Source organism: Carcharodon carcharias, chromosome 1, assembly GCF_017639515.1.
Source record: "Carcharodon carcharias isolate sCarCar2 chromosome 1, sCarCar2.pri, whole genome shotgun sequence".
In the NCBI taxonomy this organism is placed as follows: Eukaryota; Metazoa; Chordata; class Chondrichthyes; order Lamniformes; family Lamnidae; genus Carcharodon; species Carcharodon carcharias.
Genome location: NC_054467.1, coordinates 136224841 through 136241912, shown reverse-complemented (window position 1 = coordinate 136241912; position 17072 = coordinate 136224841). Strand labels below are relative to the sequence as shown.

At 39.8% G+C, this 17072-nt stretch overlaps 1 protein-coding gene across 3 annotated transcripts in view; it reads left to right on the top strand.

The window, feature by feature from the left end:
* The window catches only part of rell1 (RELT like 1), a 78662-nt gene extending 63722 nt beyond the window's left edge, over positions 1 to 14940 (top strand). For 2 of the 3 annotated variants that reach the window (XM_041195317.1, XM_041195325.1), the window contains exon 8: positions 11068 to 14940. In XM_041195317.1, coding sequence (XP_041051251.1) covers positions 11068 to 11122 — 55 coding nt within the window. In that variant the 3' untranslated portion in view covers positions 11123 to 14940. The remainder of the gene's footprint in view (positions 1 to 11067) is intronic. The other variant, XM_041195335.1, reaches the window with a different exon arrangement.
* The last annotated feature ends 2132 nt before the right edge of the window (positions 14941 to 17072 follow it).

Below are 17072 nucleotides of genomic sequence, written 5' to 3'. Positions count from 1 at the left end.
TTCTTTGAACCACACATTTAATTCTCTAAGCTGCTTAACCCTAAATCAGTATGCATATGTCTCAAGCTGTAATGCAATGATTATTACCTTTGATGTTCTGCTTTATTAATTGGAACCCAGTGAAGTGGATGATCTGACCCTCCCTAAAGGAACGGAACTGCTAGAAAATATAATCATCCACCAGATAGCTTTTTTTAACACATCTTAGCTAGATTATAATGGATATAATAAGGATACGAACATCTCTCCTCAACAGTGTAACTCTCCACTGAAGAGTGAACGGAGATGGGTTTTTGAGTTTGGATACGGAAGGCTATATGAGAGACTATATTTCCCAGGTTATATAAAGGTTTATTAAAGAACAGAACATGCAATTCACTTTTGATGGTACCCCCCAACATTCTTAGTTCTAGGAAAAGAAAATATCATCTTGTTTCTATTAGAGAATACAAGCCTTATTAATGTTAGAGAGATGTTTAAGATATCCTTCAATATTTAAAGTCATATATATCTTAAATCCCCGAGTGGAAAGCTACTGAGTCTAGCAAGAGAATCTATCCCAATTAAGGGAGGACTATCATTACTACACTACAGTAGCAATGCTTGAAAGACACGAGTGAATTCAAAAAATCTAAAAATCCTACTGTGTGGTTCCAGTATTTATACCATAAGACATGGATCAGTAGGACGCATGTTGAGCGGTCATGATGGGCAAAATCCTTTTTCTTTGTCAACATTCTTCAAACTGGATACTGAGGTAGATAATGGTCACTACGCTCGGTTTTCAGGATTCAGTTGACAAATTATTGAGGGTCATCCTTAAGGTAATTCATTGTTAGATTTAGTATCTTACAATTTATTAATGCCCTTGCTGAGGTGATGTGGAGGCCAGTTCCTGTTTTTCTCAGGACTGCCTTGTGTTCGAGGATATACCATATTCCATGCTACAGGATGTTGGTGCCCTTGAGCACACAATTATGCCCAGGCATGTTTATGAACTTTTAAACCTTTGGCCAGAGATGAACTCTGCTTTTAATTTTTGATCTCAATCTCATAGGAGAATCACAGTCTTAATCTTACAACTCTGTACTTATAGTTGGATTCTCTTATAGCTCCATAGTTATAGCTGAATTCCTTCACACCAGTTCCTCAAACTCCCACCGCAGAACGTCATTTTTGTTCTACATATATCTTGGATCCTATGTGGAGCACACACCAATTGGATCCCCCCCACCCCTCCTCTTAGAAGCAATGCCCTTGCAGGACATTTTGCTAGTGGTATTGGGAAGGATTTAAACTAACTTGACAGGGAGGTGGGAACCAGTTGATAATAATAGAGGAAAAGCAAGCTGTACAAAGAATTGGAAGGGACAGATGGCAATAGAGTAAGAAATTGTAAGTTGTTAAGTGGGATTAGATGAAGAGGCAATATCTTAAGACCTAAATTCCTTTGCGATATATGTGTGTGAATGCTTAGAGTGGTTAAAAAGGTTGGTGAGCTGTGGGGGAATATGATGATGTGGTAATATTGGAGACGTGACTCAAAAAAGTGCAAGATCGGGTATGAAATATTCCTGAATACAAAATGTTTGGTAAAGATAGAGAAGGAAAGAAAGTAGAAGTGGTGGTGGTAGTATTAATTAAGGGTCATATTATTGAGCTGGGAAGAGATGCCCTAGTGGGGCCAAGGACAGAATCTATATGGTTGGAGCTAAGAAACAATAGAAATACCATTATGCAGCTAAGGGTATTCTAAATGCCACCTAATAGGAAAGATATAGATGAACAAATTTTCAAACTACAGAGAGGTGCAAAACTGTATAGTAATTATAATGGAAGAATGTAATTATCTTCATAAAGTCTGAGATAGTGATACAGGGGAGAGAGGTTCAGAAGTACTTCCAGGCGACTTTTCTAATCAGTATGTTTCCAGTCCAATGAAGTATGGGGCATTGCTGGATCTTGTCCTTGGGAATGAGGTGGGCCAAGTGGATCAAGTGCAGCAGAGGAACATTTAGGGGACAGTAATCACAGTGTCATAAGGTTTAGGCTAGCTATGGAGAAATACAAGCAACAATCTAGTGTAAAAATAAGCAATTAGGCAGTGGAATGGGGCAACTTCAACGGGGTGAAAATGGATTTGGCCCAGATGATTTGGAATCAAACATTGGTGGCGAAACTATAATTGAACAAAGGGCTGCATTTAAAGAGGAGATAATTTGGACACAGCCAAGGTACATTTCCCCAAGTGGGAAATGACCAAACAAACCCAGAGCTCCCTGGATGAGGAAAGAAATCAAGAATATGATGAAGCCGAAAATGTGAATTCATCATAGATGACAGGATAAGTCCAACATCTGCAGGCCTGTCAGCTTGACCTCCGTGGTGGGAAAGCTTTTAGTAATGTTGTTCCAGGACAAAATTAATAATCACTTGGACCAATATGGATTCATTAAAGAAAGCCAGTATGGACTTAAGGGCAAATTGTGTTTAACAGCTTACTGAGTTCCTTGAGGTAACAGAGTGGATTAATGAGGTTAATGCAGTTGAAGTGGTGTACTTGGATTTCCAAAAGATGTTTAATGAAGTGTCACATAACAGGCTTGTCAGCAAAGATGATGCCCATGGAATAAAGGAGACAGGGACAACATGAACATAAAGTTGCCTGAATAATGGTAATGGTGAAAAGTTGTTTTTTGGACTGGAGGATGGTACGTAACACAATTCCCTAGAGGTGGGTATTAGGATCAATGCTTTTCTTCATCTGGAATGACTGCGACTTGGGTGTGCAGTTCGCATTTGCAGGCCATGCAAAACTTGGAAGTATTCTGAACTGTGAGGAGCATGATGATAGATTTCAAAAGGACAAAGACTGTTAGAATGGACAGACACATGGCAAATGAAACTTAATATCATCAAGTGATACATTTTGGTAGGAAGAATGAGGAATGACAAAGTAAAATAAAGAAGATAATTCTAAAGGGAGTGCAGAGGGATCCTGGGATATATGCGTACAAATTGTCAAACATGGCAAAGCAGGTTGAGAAAGCAGTTAATAAAGCATATGGGATCCTAGGCCTTATAAATAGAGGCATTGAGTACAAAAGCACGGGAGCGGGAGGTGTTGTGAACCTTTATGAAACACTGTTTTAGTGTCAACTGGAACATTATCTAATTCTGGGCACCACATTTTAAGAAGGATGTGAAGGCATTGGAGAGAGTGCAGAAAATATTTACAAGAATGGTTCTGGGGAAGAGAGACTTCAATTATGTGGATAGATTGGCAATGTTGGGGCTGATCTCCTGAGAGAAGAAAATGCTATGTGGAGATTTGATAGAATTGTTCAAAATCATGAGGGGCCTGGACAGGGTGCATAGGGTGTAATTGTTGCTATTGGCGGAAGGGTTGAGAGCGAGAGAACACTGATTTAAGGTGATTGGCAAAAGAACCAGAGACAACCTGAGGAAAAGCTTGATGCAGCATGTGGTTAGGATCTGGAATACACTGCATGATAGTTTGGTGGATGCAGATACAATTGTCACTTTGACTTGGAATTGGATAATTACCTGAAGAGAGAGTATTTGCAGGTCTGTGGGAAAAGTTGGGGTAGCGGTTCTAGCTGAGTTACTCTCACAGAGAACCTGCACAGACATGGACTCCATCTGTGCTGTAACCATTCTAAGATTTTGTAAGCTCTTCTCCATCCACAAGATGTCCCACACCCTGGCAGGCAACACAACTGGAACTCCCACTCTCGATGACAGAGAACAATATCTTTTACCCATTCTATGCTGTCCCCTATCACTACTTATTTTCTTTTCACTCCTTCGTTTTGAGTGGGCACCTGCATGATGGTGCTTTGGTCAGTTTGCCCATCCATCCTGCCATCTTGTTCTCATCCACATAGGCAGCTAGTACCTCCTGCCTGTTGGATAAAGACAAGGGCTGAGACTCCTCCATCATTACATGCTGGCTCTGCATACCTGCCTGACTCAGTCATACCCCCTGCCCTTACTGACCTAAAGTACGATTTAACCTAAGGGATGCCACTGCCTCCCAGAACAAAATGTCCAGGTAATTCCACCCCCCCCCCCCACCACCACCACCACCACCACCACCACCACCACCGATGTCCTGTAATGTCTGCAGCTCAGATTTCGATCCCACAACTCCGAGTTAAAGTTCCTTGAGCTGCAGATGTTTATTACGGATGTGGTTATTCTGGACTGCACTGCTGTCCAGAAGCTACTCTCACGTGCTGTAGCTATGGCTGTCCTTGACTCCCTGTCCTTCTATTTCTAACTGTTTAATTAGTTTTAATCAGTTCAATTGATTATTTTGCTTCTATGAGTTAATTCATTTATCTAGTTTATTTAATTAAATGATACTAGGTTAGAAATACTAACTTTAGAGCTAGTTCAGAGTTTAATGCACCTCCTGAACTTAAAGAACAAAATGAAACTTTAGTAGCAACCAACCTGTCTGCTGCCTTGTGACATGACTCCTTGATTTTTTGTTCATCTGCTTTTGAGTCCCTTTCCTGCAATGCTGTGGGCTCTGCTGCTTCCACTGCCACCTAGCTGTTTATATTCGAACCTAAGGTGAGAACAGGAAGGAGTGTAGGATGTTGAGTAGTATGTATAGGAAGAGGGACCAATGATGATAGCCTGAAGGAGTGTATAAAAGGAATTTAATTCAGAGAAGTGCAAGTCGATGCATTTTGGACGAAGGGATAGTGGGAGGCAATATAGACTCAATGACAGTTGTAAAGACTGTGGAGAGACAAAAGAACCCAGGGTTCATGTGCATAGGTCTTTGAATATGGCAGAACATATTGAGAGGGTAATTAGCAAAGCATATAGGATCTTGGCCTTTGTCAATAGAAGCATTGAGTACAAATGTAGGGAAGTTATGCCAAACCTTTATAAAGCTCTGGTTAAACCACAACTAGAGCATTGCATCCAGTTCTGGTCACCACGCTTTAGGAAGGATGTGAAGCTCCTTGAGCGGGTGCAGAGGAAATTTACCAGAATGATTCCAGAGATGTGGGATTTCATTAGGTTAGCTTAGGAAAGTTGGGATTCTCCTTGAAGCAGAGGAGATTGAGGGTAGATTTGATAAAGGTGTACAAGATTATGACAGGTTTAGATAAGGCAGACAAAGAAAAACTGTTGCCAGTAGCTGCTGGTACAGGGACTAGGGAACATAGATTTAAGGTTTTGGGCAAAAGATGCTGGGAGGGAAGGTGGTGGGGAGTGAGAAAGAACTTTTTTACACAGTGAGTGGTAATAAATATAGAATCCCATCATGGAAAGGTTGCAGCACATTTGGTCCATCATGTCCTTAGGTCACTGTAAGAGCCACTCAGCTAGTCCCGTTCCCCTGCCTTTTCATTGTAGCCCATCAACTTTTTTCCCTCTAGATGATTTTCCAGCTCCCTTTTGCATTCCAAATCCTAACCACTCGCTGCATAAAAAAGTTTTTCCCTGTTTAGCCTGTGTTTCGTTTGCTAATCTCCGTAAATTGGTTTTCCTCTGGTTTTTGGTCCTTCAGCCAATGGAAGTAGTTTCTCATAACTTACAAGGGTGATGGAAAGGGAGGCAATCAATCAGTTTGAAAGGAAATTGGATAGGCACTTGAGGGAAGTAAACTTGCACGGCCATGGGGATAGAACAGAGGACTGGGACTGAATGGATTGCTCTACAGAGAGCTGGCATGGATTCATGTACACATTTTGCTATTGATCCAGAAGAACCCTGTTTTTGGCGTCCCTGGAATACTGCATTTGTGTTTAGCTGAGCAGAGCTTGGAGGATCCTATGCATTCCAATCCTGCATTGCCATCCCTGTCGTCGTCTTCTGCTCTTTCTTGTGATTTGAGAGTGTCTAAGCTAGTGCAAGGTCTGCATAAGCCCTGTGATGGTGCACCCTCAGAATGTGTGAACTCCTCTGAAGAGTCGGCAGCATCTTTGTCCTGACCACCGCCTGTGGACACTATAGGAGATTAAAATTCAGAATTAGAACTCCTGAGTAAAAATGTTTCATGACCATGTTTTACTCAGCTGCTGACATCAAGTCAATATGAATGACTGTTCTATGCCATGTGGCTGTCTGGTATTTAATTATTTCCCCATTAGTTGGGGTGGGGTGGGGGGGGGCTCCATCTCTGATGGCCAAACATGCCGAAACTCCCCTAATGTCCAGCTGTCAGTTGAGAAATGGCTGGAAGGTCATTTTGGTTTTTTATCTGCCTCTGATATTTTGTGTTCTAATCTCTTGCAAGAAAGGGTGAGATCTATGAGTGAGAATATTGCCATTTATTGAATAGATGGATGGAGAGCATTTGTTGAGGGTCACTATGAGCAAGAGACATGACATTGCGTAAAGATGAGAGTGAGAGTCAATGCTGGATGGAGAAATGGGGCGGTGAGAAATGTATAGACAGATGAGGATGGGTGCACTTACAAGTTAAGTGGGTGTTTTTTTTATTTATTCACGGGGTGTGGACGTCAGCATTTATTGCCCATCCAAATTGCCTCGAAGGTGATGGTGAGCTGCCTCCTTGAACCGCTGCATTCCCTGTGGTATAGGTATGTCCACAGTGCTGTTAGGGAATTTCAAGATTTTGACTCAGCGACAGTGAAGGAACGGTGATATATTTCCAAGTCAAGATCATGAGTGGCTTGGAGGGGAACTTCCAGGTGGTAGTGTTCCCATGTATCTGCTGCCCTTGTCATTCTAGATGGTAATAGTGGTGGGTTTGCAAGTGCTGTCTAAGGAGCCTTGTTGAGTTGCTACAGTGCATCTTGTAGGTGGTACACACTCCTGACACTGTGTATCGATGTGAGGGTATGAATGTTTGTGGATGAGGTGCCAATCAAGTGGGCTGCTTTGTGCTGGATGGTGTCAAGCTTCTTGAGTGTTGTTGGAGCTGAACTCATCCAGGTGTGAGACATGGTTTGCCGGAGTAGGCTTGAATATCCATTTATATAATGGCATAACCTGCGAATGTATGATCTGAACTGGGTATTGTGTCTTTCCACATCCTCACATGCTTCAGCAAACTTTCAGTGGGTGGATTCATTTTATTTTAATGATACAAGACCAGACATGAATGTTAATCTGCTCTACTTTACAGGCAACAAATTGATGTATTTAAAATTGACAAGTTTGTCCTTGCTTATTGGATCTCACTCAGACTCAGACTTTCTTGCTATCTCGTATTCACTGGAATTCAGGCGTCTTGTTTTCTGCTTGCTCCCTGACCCAGACCAATAGGGTTGCCAGTTAAATTGGTAACATCCTCCACATAATGGAAACCAGATCAGGCCTCGAGTGGTCGCAGGCAAAACAGAAGTGACCACACATAAGTAATAAAAAGAAAAATGCTTTAAAAACTCAGCAGGTCAGGCAGCATCTGTGGTGAGAAACAGAGTTAATGTTTCAAGACTCCTTTCATCCAGAACTACATTTGCTGCCCAGAATCATCTGAATGTGCCAGCAGTTTATTTGTCTCGATCTAATAAAAATAATTAGTTTGGTGGCTGGCTCAATCTTTCAAGAGCTTAGAGACGTTCCTTCATTCTGGTGGTTTAAATATCTACAAGACTGCTCCCCTGAATTAGAAAAAACGTGCTAATACTTACTGCATTAAAATCTTTGAATCTTAGATATCTAAATTATATTGTAGCTTAAACTAACATTCCTTTCCCAGTAGAATAGATGGAAATCCAGAAATGTGACATTCATGTGGTCTAAATTAAGTATTTGATAAAGTTGTTCTTGTGTTTGCGTTACATAGGCTTTCATATTTAAAGATAGTGATTGCTTGCTGTGATTTCATTAGTACAGCAACAGTCATTTTCAGGTTAGCAAGCTGTAACTAGTGGAGTGCCAGAGGGATCAGTGTTGGGCCCTGAAATATTTACAATCTACGTCAATGACTTGGATGAAGGGACCTAATGTGTGGGTTGCTAAATTTGCTGATGACACAAAGATAGGTAGGAGAGTAAGTTGTGAAGAGGACATAAGGAGTCTGCAAAATGATATTGATAGGTTAAGTGAGTGGGCAAAACTTTGGCAAGTGGAATATAATGTGGGAAAATATGAGGTTGTCCACTTTGGCAGGAAGAATAAAAAAGCAGTATATTATTTAAATGGAGAAAGATTGCAGAACCTGGTGGTACAGAGGGATCTGGGTGTCCTGGTACATGAATCACAAAAAGTTGGTATGCAGATGCAAATGATCAGGAAGGCAAATGGAATGATGGCGTTTATTGCAAGGGGAAAGTAATATAAAAGTAGGGAAGTTTTGCTACAATTGTATAGGGCTTTGCTGATACCACATCTGGAATAGTTTTGGTCTCCATACTTAAGAAAATATATAATTACATTGGAAGCAGTTCAGAGAAGGTTCACTTGACTGATGAAGGGGTTATCTTATGAGGAAAGGTTGGACAGGTTGGGCCTGGATCCACTGGAGTTTAAAAGAATAAGCGGTGATCATAATGAAACATATAAGATCTTGAGGGGGCTTAACCAGTTGGATGCTAAAAGGATGTTTCCTCTTAAGGAAGAGACTAAAACTAGGGGATGCAGTTAAAAATAAGGGGTCTCCCATTTAAGATGGAGATGAGGAGAATTTTTTTCATTGAGGGTTGTCAGTTTGTGGAATTCTTTTCCCCAGGCTGCAGTGGAGGCAGGGTCTTTGAATATTTTTAAGGCTGAGTTAGGCAGATTCTTAGTTAATAAGGGAGTCAAAGGTTATAGGAAGTAGACAGGAAAGTGGAGTCAAGACCATAATTTCATCAGCCATAATGTTATCAAATGGCTGAGCAGGCTGGAGGGGCCAAATGTCCTACTCTTAATTTATGTTTGTTCGTATGTAGTACCATTAATGTGGAAGTGAGTAAAATCTTTAAAGAGATATATTGCATGTAATGTATTAGTTAATGTAAAGTAGCTGATTTTTTAGGCCTCAATATAACCCTTACTTGACCCCTTCCAGGGGTAAATATCCTGAAACTGGAGATCCTGCTTCTAAGTCCTTGGATTTTTAAAAAAAAATATTTATGGGATGTGGGCATTGCTGGCTAGGCTAGCATTTATTGCCCATCCCTAATTTCCTTTGAGGAGGTGAGCTGCCTTCTTGAACCGCTGTGGTATAGATGCACCCACAGTGCTGTTAGAGAGGAAATTCCAGGATTTTGACCCAGCGATAGTGAAGAATAGCGGTATCTTTCCAAGTCAGGATGATGAGTGGCTTAGAGGGAAACTTCCAGGTGGTGGTGTTTCCATGTGCCTACTGCCCTTGTCCTTCTAGATGGTAGTGGTCATGGGTTTGGAAGGTACTGTCTAAGGAGTCTTGATGAGTTGCTGTAGTGCATCTTTTATATGGGACACTCTACTGCCACTGTGTATCTATGGCGGAGGAAGTAAATGGCTGCCAATCAAGGGGGTTGCTCTGACCTGGATGTTGTCAAGCTTCTTGAATGTTTTTGGAGCTACTCTCATCCAGGCAAGTGGGGAGTATTCCATCACACTCCTGACTTGTGCCATATTGATGGTGGACAGGTGGTGGAGGCAGGGTAATTGAATATTTTTAATTCAGAGGTAGATAGATTCTTTTTAGGCAAGGGAATCAAAGGTTATCGGGGTTAGATGGGAATGTGGAAATCGAAACACAAGAAGATCAGCCATGATCTTATTGAATGGCAGAGCAGGCTTGAGGGGCCGAATGGTCTCCTGTTCTTATGTTCTTTGGGGAGTCAGGAGGTGAGTCATTTGCTGTAGGGTTCCTAGCCTCTGTCCTGCTCTTGTAGCCAAAGTATTTACATGCCTAGTCCAGTTCAGTTTCTGATCAATGGTAACCCCCCCAGGATATTGATAGTGGGGGATTCAGTGATGATTATGTCATTGAATATCAAGGGATGACGGTTAGATTCTTTCTTGTTGGAGATGGCTGTTGTCTGGCACTTGTGTGGCATGAATGTTACTTGCCACTTGTCAGCTGAAGTCTGGATATTGTCCAGGTCTTGCTTCATTTGGACATGGACTGCTTCAGTATCTGAGGAATGGCAAGTGGTGCTGAACATTGTGCAATCATCAATGAACATCCCCACTTATGATGGAAGGCAGATCATTGAAGAAAATTCCTGGCCGTTGTAACATTTACAGTGCCAATTCCGGTCATGGACAAGGCTCCCGCTAAAAGCAGGCAGGCACCTACTTAAGATTTAAAAGTTCATGCTCAAGGAACTGTCAGTGCCACAAAGTAGTTTTAAGATCCATTTGGAGAACTACAGAAAGCAGCCACCTGGCCAGTGCCCACGTAAGTTTTGAAACTTGGCATGTTGTTCAGCTCCTTGTGTGCTAGGAGAAGCAGGAGTATTCTCTCCAGGCCCCTCGAGTAGTCTTGGCCCCTCAAAAGTCTTTGCGCCTCCCGAGTCCCAGAATTCCCATGATTTTTGGTGAATCCCCAGCTCCACCATTCCTCCTCATCCCCTAACCCCATTGAAAGGAAACCCCACTTACTTCTCCCATGTTGATGAGGGAACTCTCTCCACATGCTGACTGCTGGGTACTATTTTCTAAGGGTCCATGGCTATGATGTCGTGATGCCAGATGCCCAAACTTGTCTGCTTGCCAGGTAATCAATCTAGTTGGGTGTTGGGTGGAAATCTAGAAATATTTATTCAAATGCAGTGTGGTGTTAAGACCAACAAGCCTCCATGTCCCCAACCTTGCAGAGTTCATCGTCCAATATTGGGCTCCCATATATACCCTATCCACTACTCCCATGCAGTTGTTTGAAAAAAAAGGAGGCCTCGGGTTTGGCTCAGCAGTTGAAGAGAATGAAAAAGGACCAGAAATGGTAATATTGGAGAAATGTGACAACTGATTTTAAACATTTTACATTGTTGTTCTTTTGCTTTGTGAAATTGAATGGAACCATTTTTAAACTGAATAAGACTCATGTTGCTGACTAATATCCTGTTTAATTGTCAGTAATAATGAATCTGACCTTCCCTTTTGTTTCTATAATAATGAACCTTTGTATCTTGGCAGAAGAAAGTACTTTAGTCAAGAGCAGATGGGAGGAGCGATGGATTTTTCTGAATGAAAACCAAAGTATGGCAGTGATGTTTACATCAACGAATGTGCAAAATTGGGATTTTTTTCCCCATGTGTTTTCTGTTTTTTACAATGTGTCATATGTGGGCATCCACATGATAAACCAACAATATTCAAATCATGTTAATTAGTTTGCTTTTCTTCTTTGAACCTTAGATCTATACATGTGGATTTGAATGGTCAACATAATTGTTCAAAATTTTTCTGCATCCAATGCTTTCGGGTTCTTGCCGTAAACCAAATTTGTGCTTCATAGTAGTTACCCCTTTTCCCTGGAAATTTCTAAAACTATTCTAATTGCTGATATGATTTTTCAAATATAAGAAATGATCCTATTAAAACTAATTCAACTGCATGTGCTTAGGAAGTTGTTATGCAGGTCATCGAAGGCACATACTCTTGATGCTGTGTGCTTGATGAATTCCATGGGTTGCACCTTTAGAAATGGGCATCCCATTTTAGAAAATACCAACTGATTGGAAATCTTTGTGGAATAAAATTACTTTCTTCTTGTCTCTTCCCCCCACCCCCCCAACCTCCCTTCACTGTTGTGTGCATGAAGCATTCTTGGATTGGATGTGGTATAAATTAGGGGCAACAAGAGTTGTATCCTTGCAATGCTATGTATGAATGGGAGAATTCTAGATAACACCTTAACTTCTGGCCAAAAATATCCCCGACTGACCAAGAATCAGCCTAATGCTGAGCCATAATACCTTAGGAGTATGCCGGAGTAAATACCATTATTTTTGTTTTCTTCACAACAGTAAAATAGGGCAGCTTTACTGTTTGAAAAAGCAGTATCTTCTGAGATTCTTAAACCTGGGGAGGGGAAAATGTGGCCTGAAAGTGAAAGGATTTGTGGCTTGTAAAAGAAAAACTTTGTCTGACTTGACAATTAAGTTGTTCTCCTTATTTAATGTTCACTTTACCATATCTAAATTGTTTGAGGGCAAGGGTACCAAAAAAATTGATAAATAGGTTTTATTATATAATTGGTTAACCTAGAAATAAATTTGCTGCTCAAGTTAAATTTTAAAATTTCAATATAAAATTCTTACATCCCAGAAGGCCCTAGATTTGACTCCTGCTTTGTGATAAGTTAGATAAACTCAACTAGGGCAGTACTTAAGGTGCTACAATTGTGTGATCGAGTGGAATAAAAAGTGAGATTCTTATTCCTGTCCAGCTGAAAAATGTTCTTGCATGGGCATTGGGTAAGGATGCTGGGCTTCATTGTGTTGCCTTCCATGTTCTAGTACCCTGCTGACTCACTGCATGGGTTTCCACATTGTGAAAAGTAATATAAGTGAAGCATTGAAGGGCTTCCAGCTCTTTCAGTAAGAGTTGGCACTTTGAGGGCAGGAAATTGAAGGAGGGTGTTGATAAATATAAACCATTGTGCTCCACTTTGTCCAATTGATTTGCAAAGATGTGAATTCTACACAAATGTGTATGCATTGCTCTTTGAATGGTGGTATTTTGGCCTAATCCTTGAGGAAAATAGCTAGTTCCACAGTTGCAGATTACAGATGCTTAAATCTTGTTTTCTAATAACTTTTCCATGCAGGGATATTTTTCAAATCTGTTCAAATTATACATATGTATCTAAAACAAAAATCGGGACAAATGTAGCTGTAATTTTCCCCAAGGATTATCAAACTTAATTCTGAGAATGCAATACTATTTTGATGTGGTATAGAGGCAATATATAATGTTATACCCTTGAGCTAAAATGTCAACTGTGATTGGTTTACAAATTTCCCTGTGAGGAAAGTTAATTCATAATTGTCTTCAAATTGACATGTGGACACAAATTAGCATACCACAAAACAGGAGTCAACCTGAATGAATAAAAACACATTATTTTCTTAATTCAATACCAAACTGATGTGATACTTTGAATTGTACACAGCTGACCACTGCAAAGTGCTAATAGAATCAGTATTTGTAAATGCTGTGCCATCTTTGTAAACAAAAACTACACACCTGCTTTTGAAGAACAATTATAAAATATAGTGTCATTTTTTAAAAAAAGCTTAATGAGTATTGGCACTGCCCAGTGTGCCTTTGCGCCATATAAATCAGAAGATTACAGGTTTAATTTGTGCTAACTTCTCAGCCAAGGTACTTTTTGGATGCTCTAACTGACATCATTACTCCTGAGCTGGGGAAGTTGGGGGGAAAGCAACCAGTGTTACGATAATTCATTTGCTATCCAGCAATCCTGCTGGAAAGGATGCACATATCTGGACAGGAAATGAAAACACCATCAAGCTCCACGATAGTGCATTGCATGGTGAATAACCTACTGGCAGTCAATGTCTGTATTCGCATGAAAAATAACCATTTTGTCATGCTGGTTGAAGAAAAATTGTGTCGAAGATATAGGAACTCTATGCTCTTAAAAAAAATAAAATATTAATCCCGGCCCTTTTAAGATTATGGAAGGTTCAGCCTGTTGCCACATCATGGAAGAAACACTAATGTGCATCAGGCTCATTTAAATGTCTTTGTAACACTATAATCATTACCATAAATATTTACTGTACATTGACCAGGACAGTAAAATGTTACCAAGAAATGTTTTTGTAATGTTTACATTGTTTTTATGTGCAATAAAGCTTCTTTAACATATGGAATACATCTACTTGCCTTCTACGTATAGACTTGGCAACAAGGCAGCTTTCATTATGCTGTATGTTGCAATAATTGATGTTCTTGTATGTGCATTATACTATGTAAAAATTACTTAAAATTGCATGACACAATATTTTTATTGATTGCTCATTGAGTAAGCTTTTGGGACAACGAAACCAATGAGATTTCAAGTTGTGTGAATTTTTAGTTATGGGTTCAGCTGATATGTGACACCTGGTCAGACAAGCCGCAAACTTTATTTTGTGTTTAGTAATTGATCTGGGTAATTGATCTGAGGAAACCTTTGTGATGACCCCAGACTTACTAACACTTGAATGCTCCATCAACCCTTCATCCAGGAATCCTAGTTTAACACACACATTCTTGGAAGTAATCCATCATGAGTTCAATCAATGGGTATTTAAATAAAAATATATAGTGTTCTGCAGCAACTAAAGTTTGCCTTATAGAAAATGTTGCAATAGCTTTTTCTGAGTAATGTGAAACATACAATGAGGCAGCTTTATCCTTAGGTGGCGCACTTTAAAAGGCACTAGACATGAATGACGTGCTCTAGTAATGTTGTTTTGTGCAGTATTTGTATTTTAAAATATCCAAGTCTTTGAAGTAACGTCTAGTTGTCAATCATCATTTTCTTCATATGATTATATATGCATTTTGGGATTTTATTGTTTTATATGTATCTTTTCTGTTATGTTTCTCCTTTACAAATACTACACCTCTGGACATATGTATTTTTTAATCAAACCATTCCTTTGTGTATATACCTTCAGACTTTGGGAATGCTGCTTTTATGATCTTTGCAACATACTTTTTGAATAATTCTACAAATGAGGGAAAATGTTTAATTGAAATCTAACTTGAAAGTTAGTCCACAGTACTGTGTTTGTATTAGATCTTTAGGAAGCAGTACAACTACTACTAGTATTTATATAATGCTGCAAATTTACATTTAAAACTTCAAAAACAATGGAATGTAGATATGATTTAAGCAGGTGTTTAAGTAAAACACCTTTTGGCTTGCAGTGACTGTAGACTAAATGATATTGTCCTTTAAAGTTTTTCAAACTAGCATGTTAATCAATCACTGTATTTACAAAGGTTATCAAATTTGTCACTTTTTTTGAATAAAATATGAAAAATAAACAATTTTGTAATACTTTGCCTTTGGTGGAGTACTACTATGCTACTGCAACCAGAAATTTATGAACAAAAGTGGGGTAATTGAACAAAACCACTGCTGTTCCTGAACTACAGGGGAGTTAGAGAAAGGTGTGTATTATCAGAATCTGTCAAAAGGAGCTGATGTATATTGCATTTTTCCAGGGTTTTAAAGTTTCCTGAAAAAAGAATGCTCTCGTGTATGTATAATAGTTGAGGTACAGAACTAATCTTTATACCTTCCAGGTGTGCATACAAAAAATAGACATTTTGTTTAGGTGAATCAGTATTCCTTTCCTCATGCCATTCTCATTTGCCTGGCAAATTGTACCTGTGAAAATCTTTTTGGGGTTTGGTTTAGTTATCAGCCTCAATTCCTTTAACTCCCAATTTGTTGACCACTGATTGGGCTATAATTCCATTAATGCAACTGACCTCCTGTATCTGTTCAAATGGTTGTACCTGCATATGTGCACACTCTCCACCAGCAGGAGTTATGAAGTTGATTTCAGAAGCGGGATTCCTGATTAATACCACGTCTAGCAGCCAAATTGTTGATGTAGCTGAGATGTGAAATTCAACACAGCAGGAACTAAAGCTATAAATCTGAAACTCCTTGCCTAACAGCACTGTAGGTGTGTCTACATCACATGGATTGCAGTGGTTCAAGGTGGTGGCTCACCCCCACCTCCTCTAGGCAATTAGGGATGGGCAACAAACGCTGGCTTTGCCAGCGATGCTTACATTCCGTGAAAGAATAAAATAAATCTTTAATACTTTCTTTACCCTCAAACAATTGAAAAGGTTTAAATCTTATAAAATATCTTCAACAAAAATATTGACTTCCCCTCCACACACAATGCCATGCTGGAAAATATTCATTATCACTGGTAAATTACAGAGCCAATAGATTTATGAACACGTACCAACATAGGGTGAGGGGGGGCCATTCAGCCCCACAATCTATTCCATTCATTTACATCATGGCTGGTGATTGACTGAATGTTAGATTGATTCCTGGGATGAAAGGTTTATCCAATGAGAAGTTGAGTTGAATGGGCCTAAACTCTCTGGAGTTTAGAAGCAGAATAGATGATCTCTTTGAAATGAGATGCTGAGAGGGCTTGACAGGGTAGATGCTGGAAGACCCTTTCCCTGGATGAAGAGACTAGAACTAGGAGGCATAGACCTTGATTTTTCCCTCCTGAGACAGGAGGAGCAAATTGGAGTGGCCAACAGCTTTGAAGATGATAGAGCGGTTATGCAGAACAAGGGGTGCCTATGCAACGTAGTTTCATTTGTACATAGTGGAAAGATATTAATGGGCCTTATAATTCCTTGTCCAGGTTGGAATCCTGTCCAGGGCCAATTCAGGAGCTGATGTCAAATAGAGCTGGTAGGGTGACCATGGATCTCTGCAGCTGGCTTCTGGAAGCTCAACTATTCAACCATCCCAGTGTTTCTTAGGCTCCCAAATACAAAATAATTTCCATAATACCATTCTTTGGACCATTCCTTTTAGAAGATCTGTTCTTTAGTAAATTTATCTTGATGCAGGCATTAGAATCACGCAGAAGTTCCACCCACTCCTTAATGAGAAATTCAATTGCGATTTATGTTGAAAATAGAATTAATGAAAGATTGCAATTTGGAATGTGCATCTTCTTTGAATTGAAAATATTCTCCACAAATTATTTTTGACCTACAATTATGTAAATGTTTTTAAATATTCAAAATTACTTTAATTACTGAATTTCAAAACACATTGCATTGCTTCTTCTGGAATCAACAAACTAGTGACAGGGAGCAAAACCTAGGACAAAAATCCCCATAGAAGTAAGAGACAACATAAAACAAAAAAAGCATGTAAAAATGCAAAAAATAGATATTGGATGCTCCATCATGGTAGGATCCACAAGTGTTAGCTGTCTACCACTTCCATGTTGAACAGGATAGATTCTGAGTTCTGTGCACAGCTGTGTGCAAGATTGGTGATGGACTGCTCCATGCTCCTTGAAATTGGCCACAAACTTTACAGTCATAGTCATTACAGCACAGAAGGAAGCTATTTGGTCCATTGAGTCCATGCCAGCTCTCTGTAGAGGAACCCTGTGAGT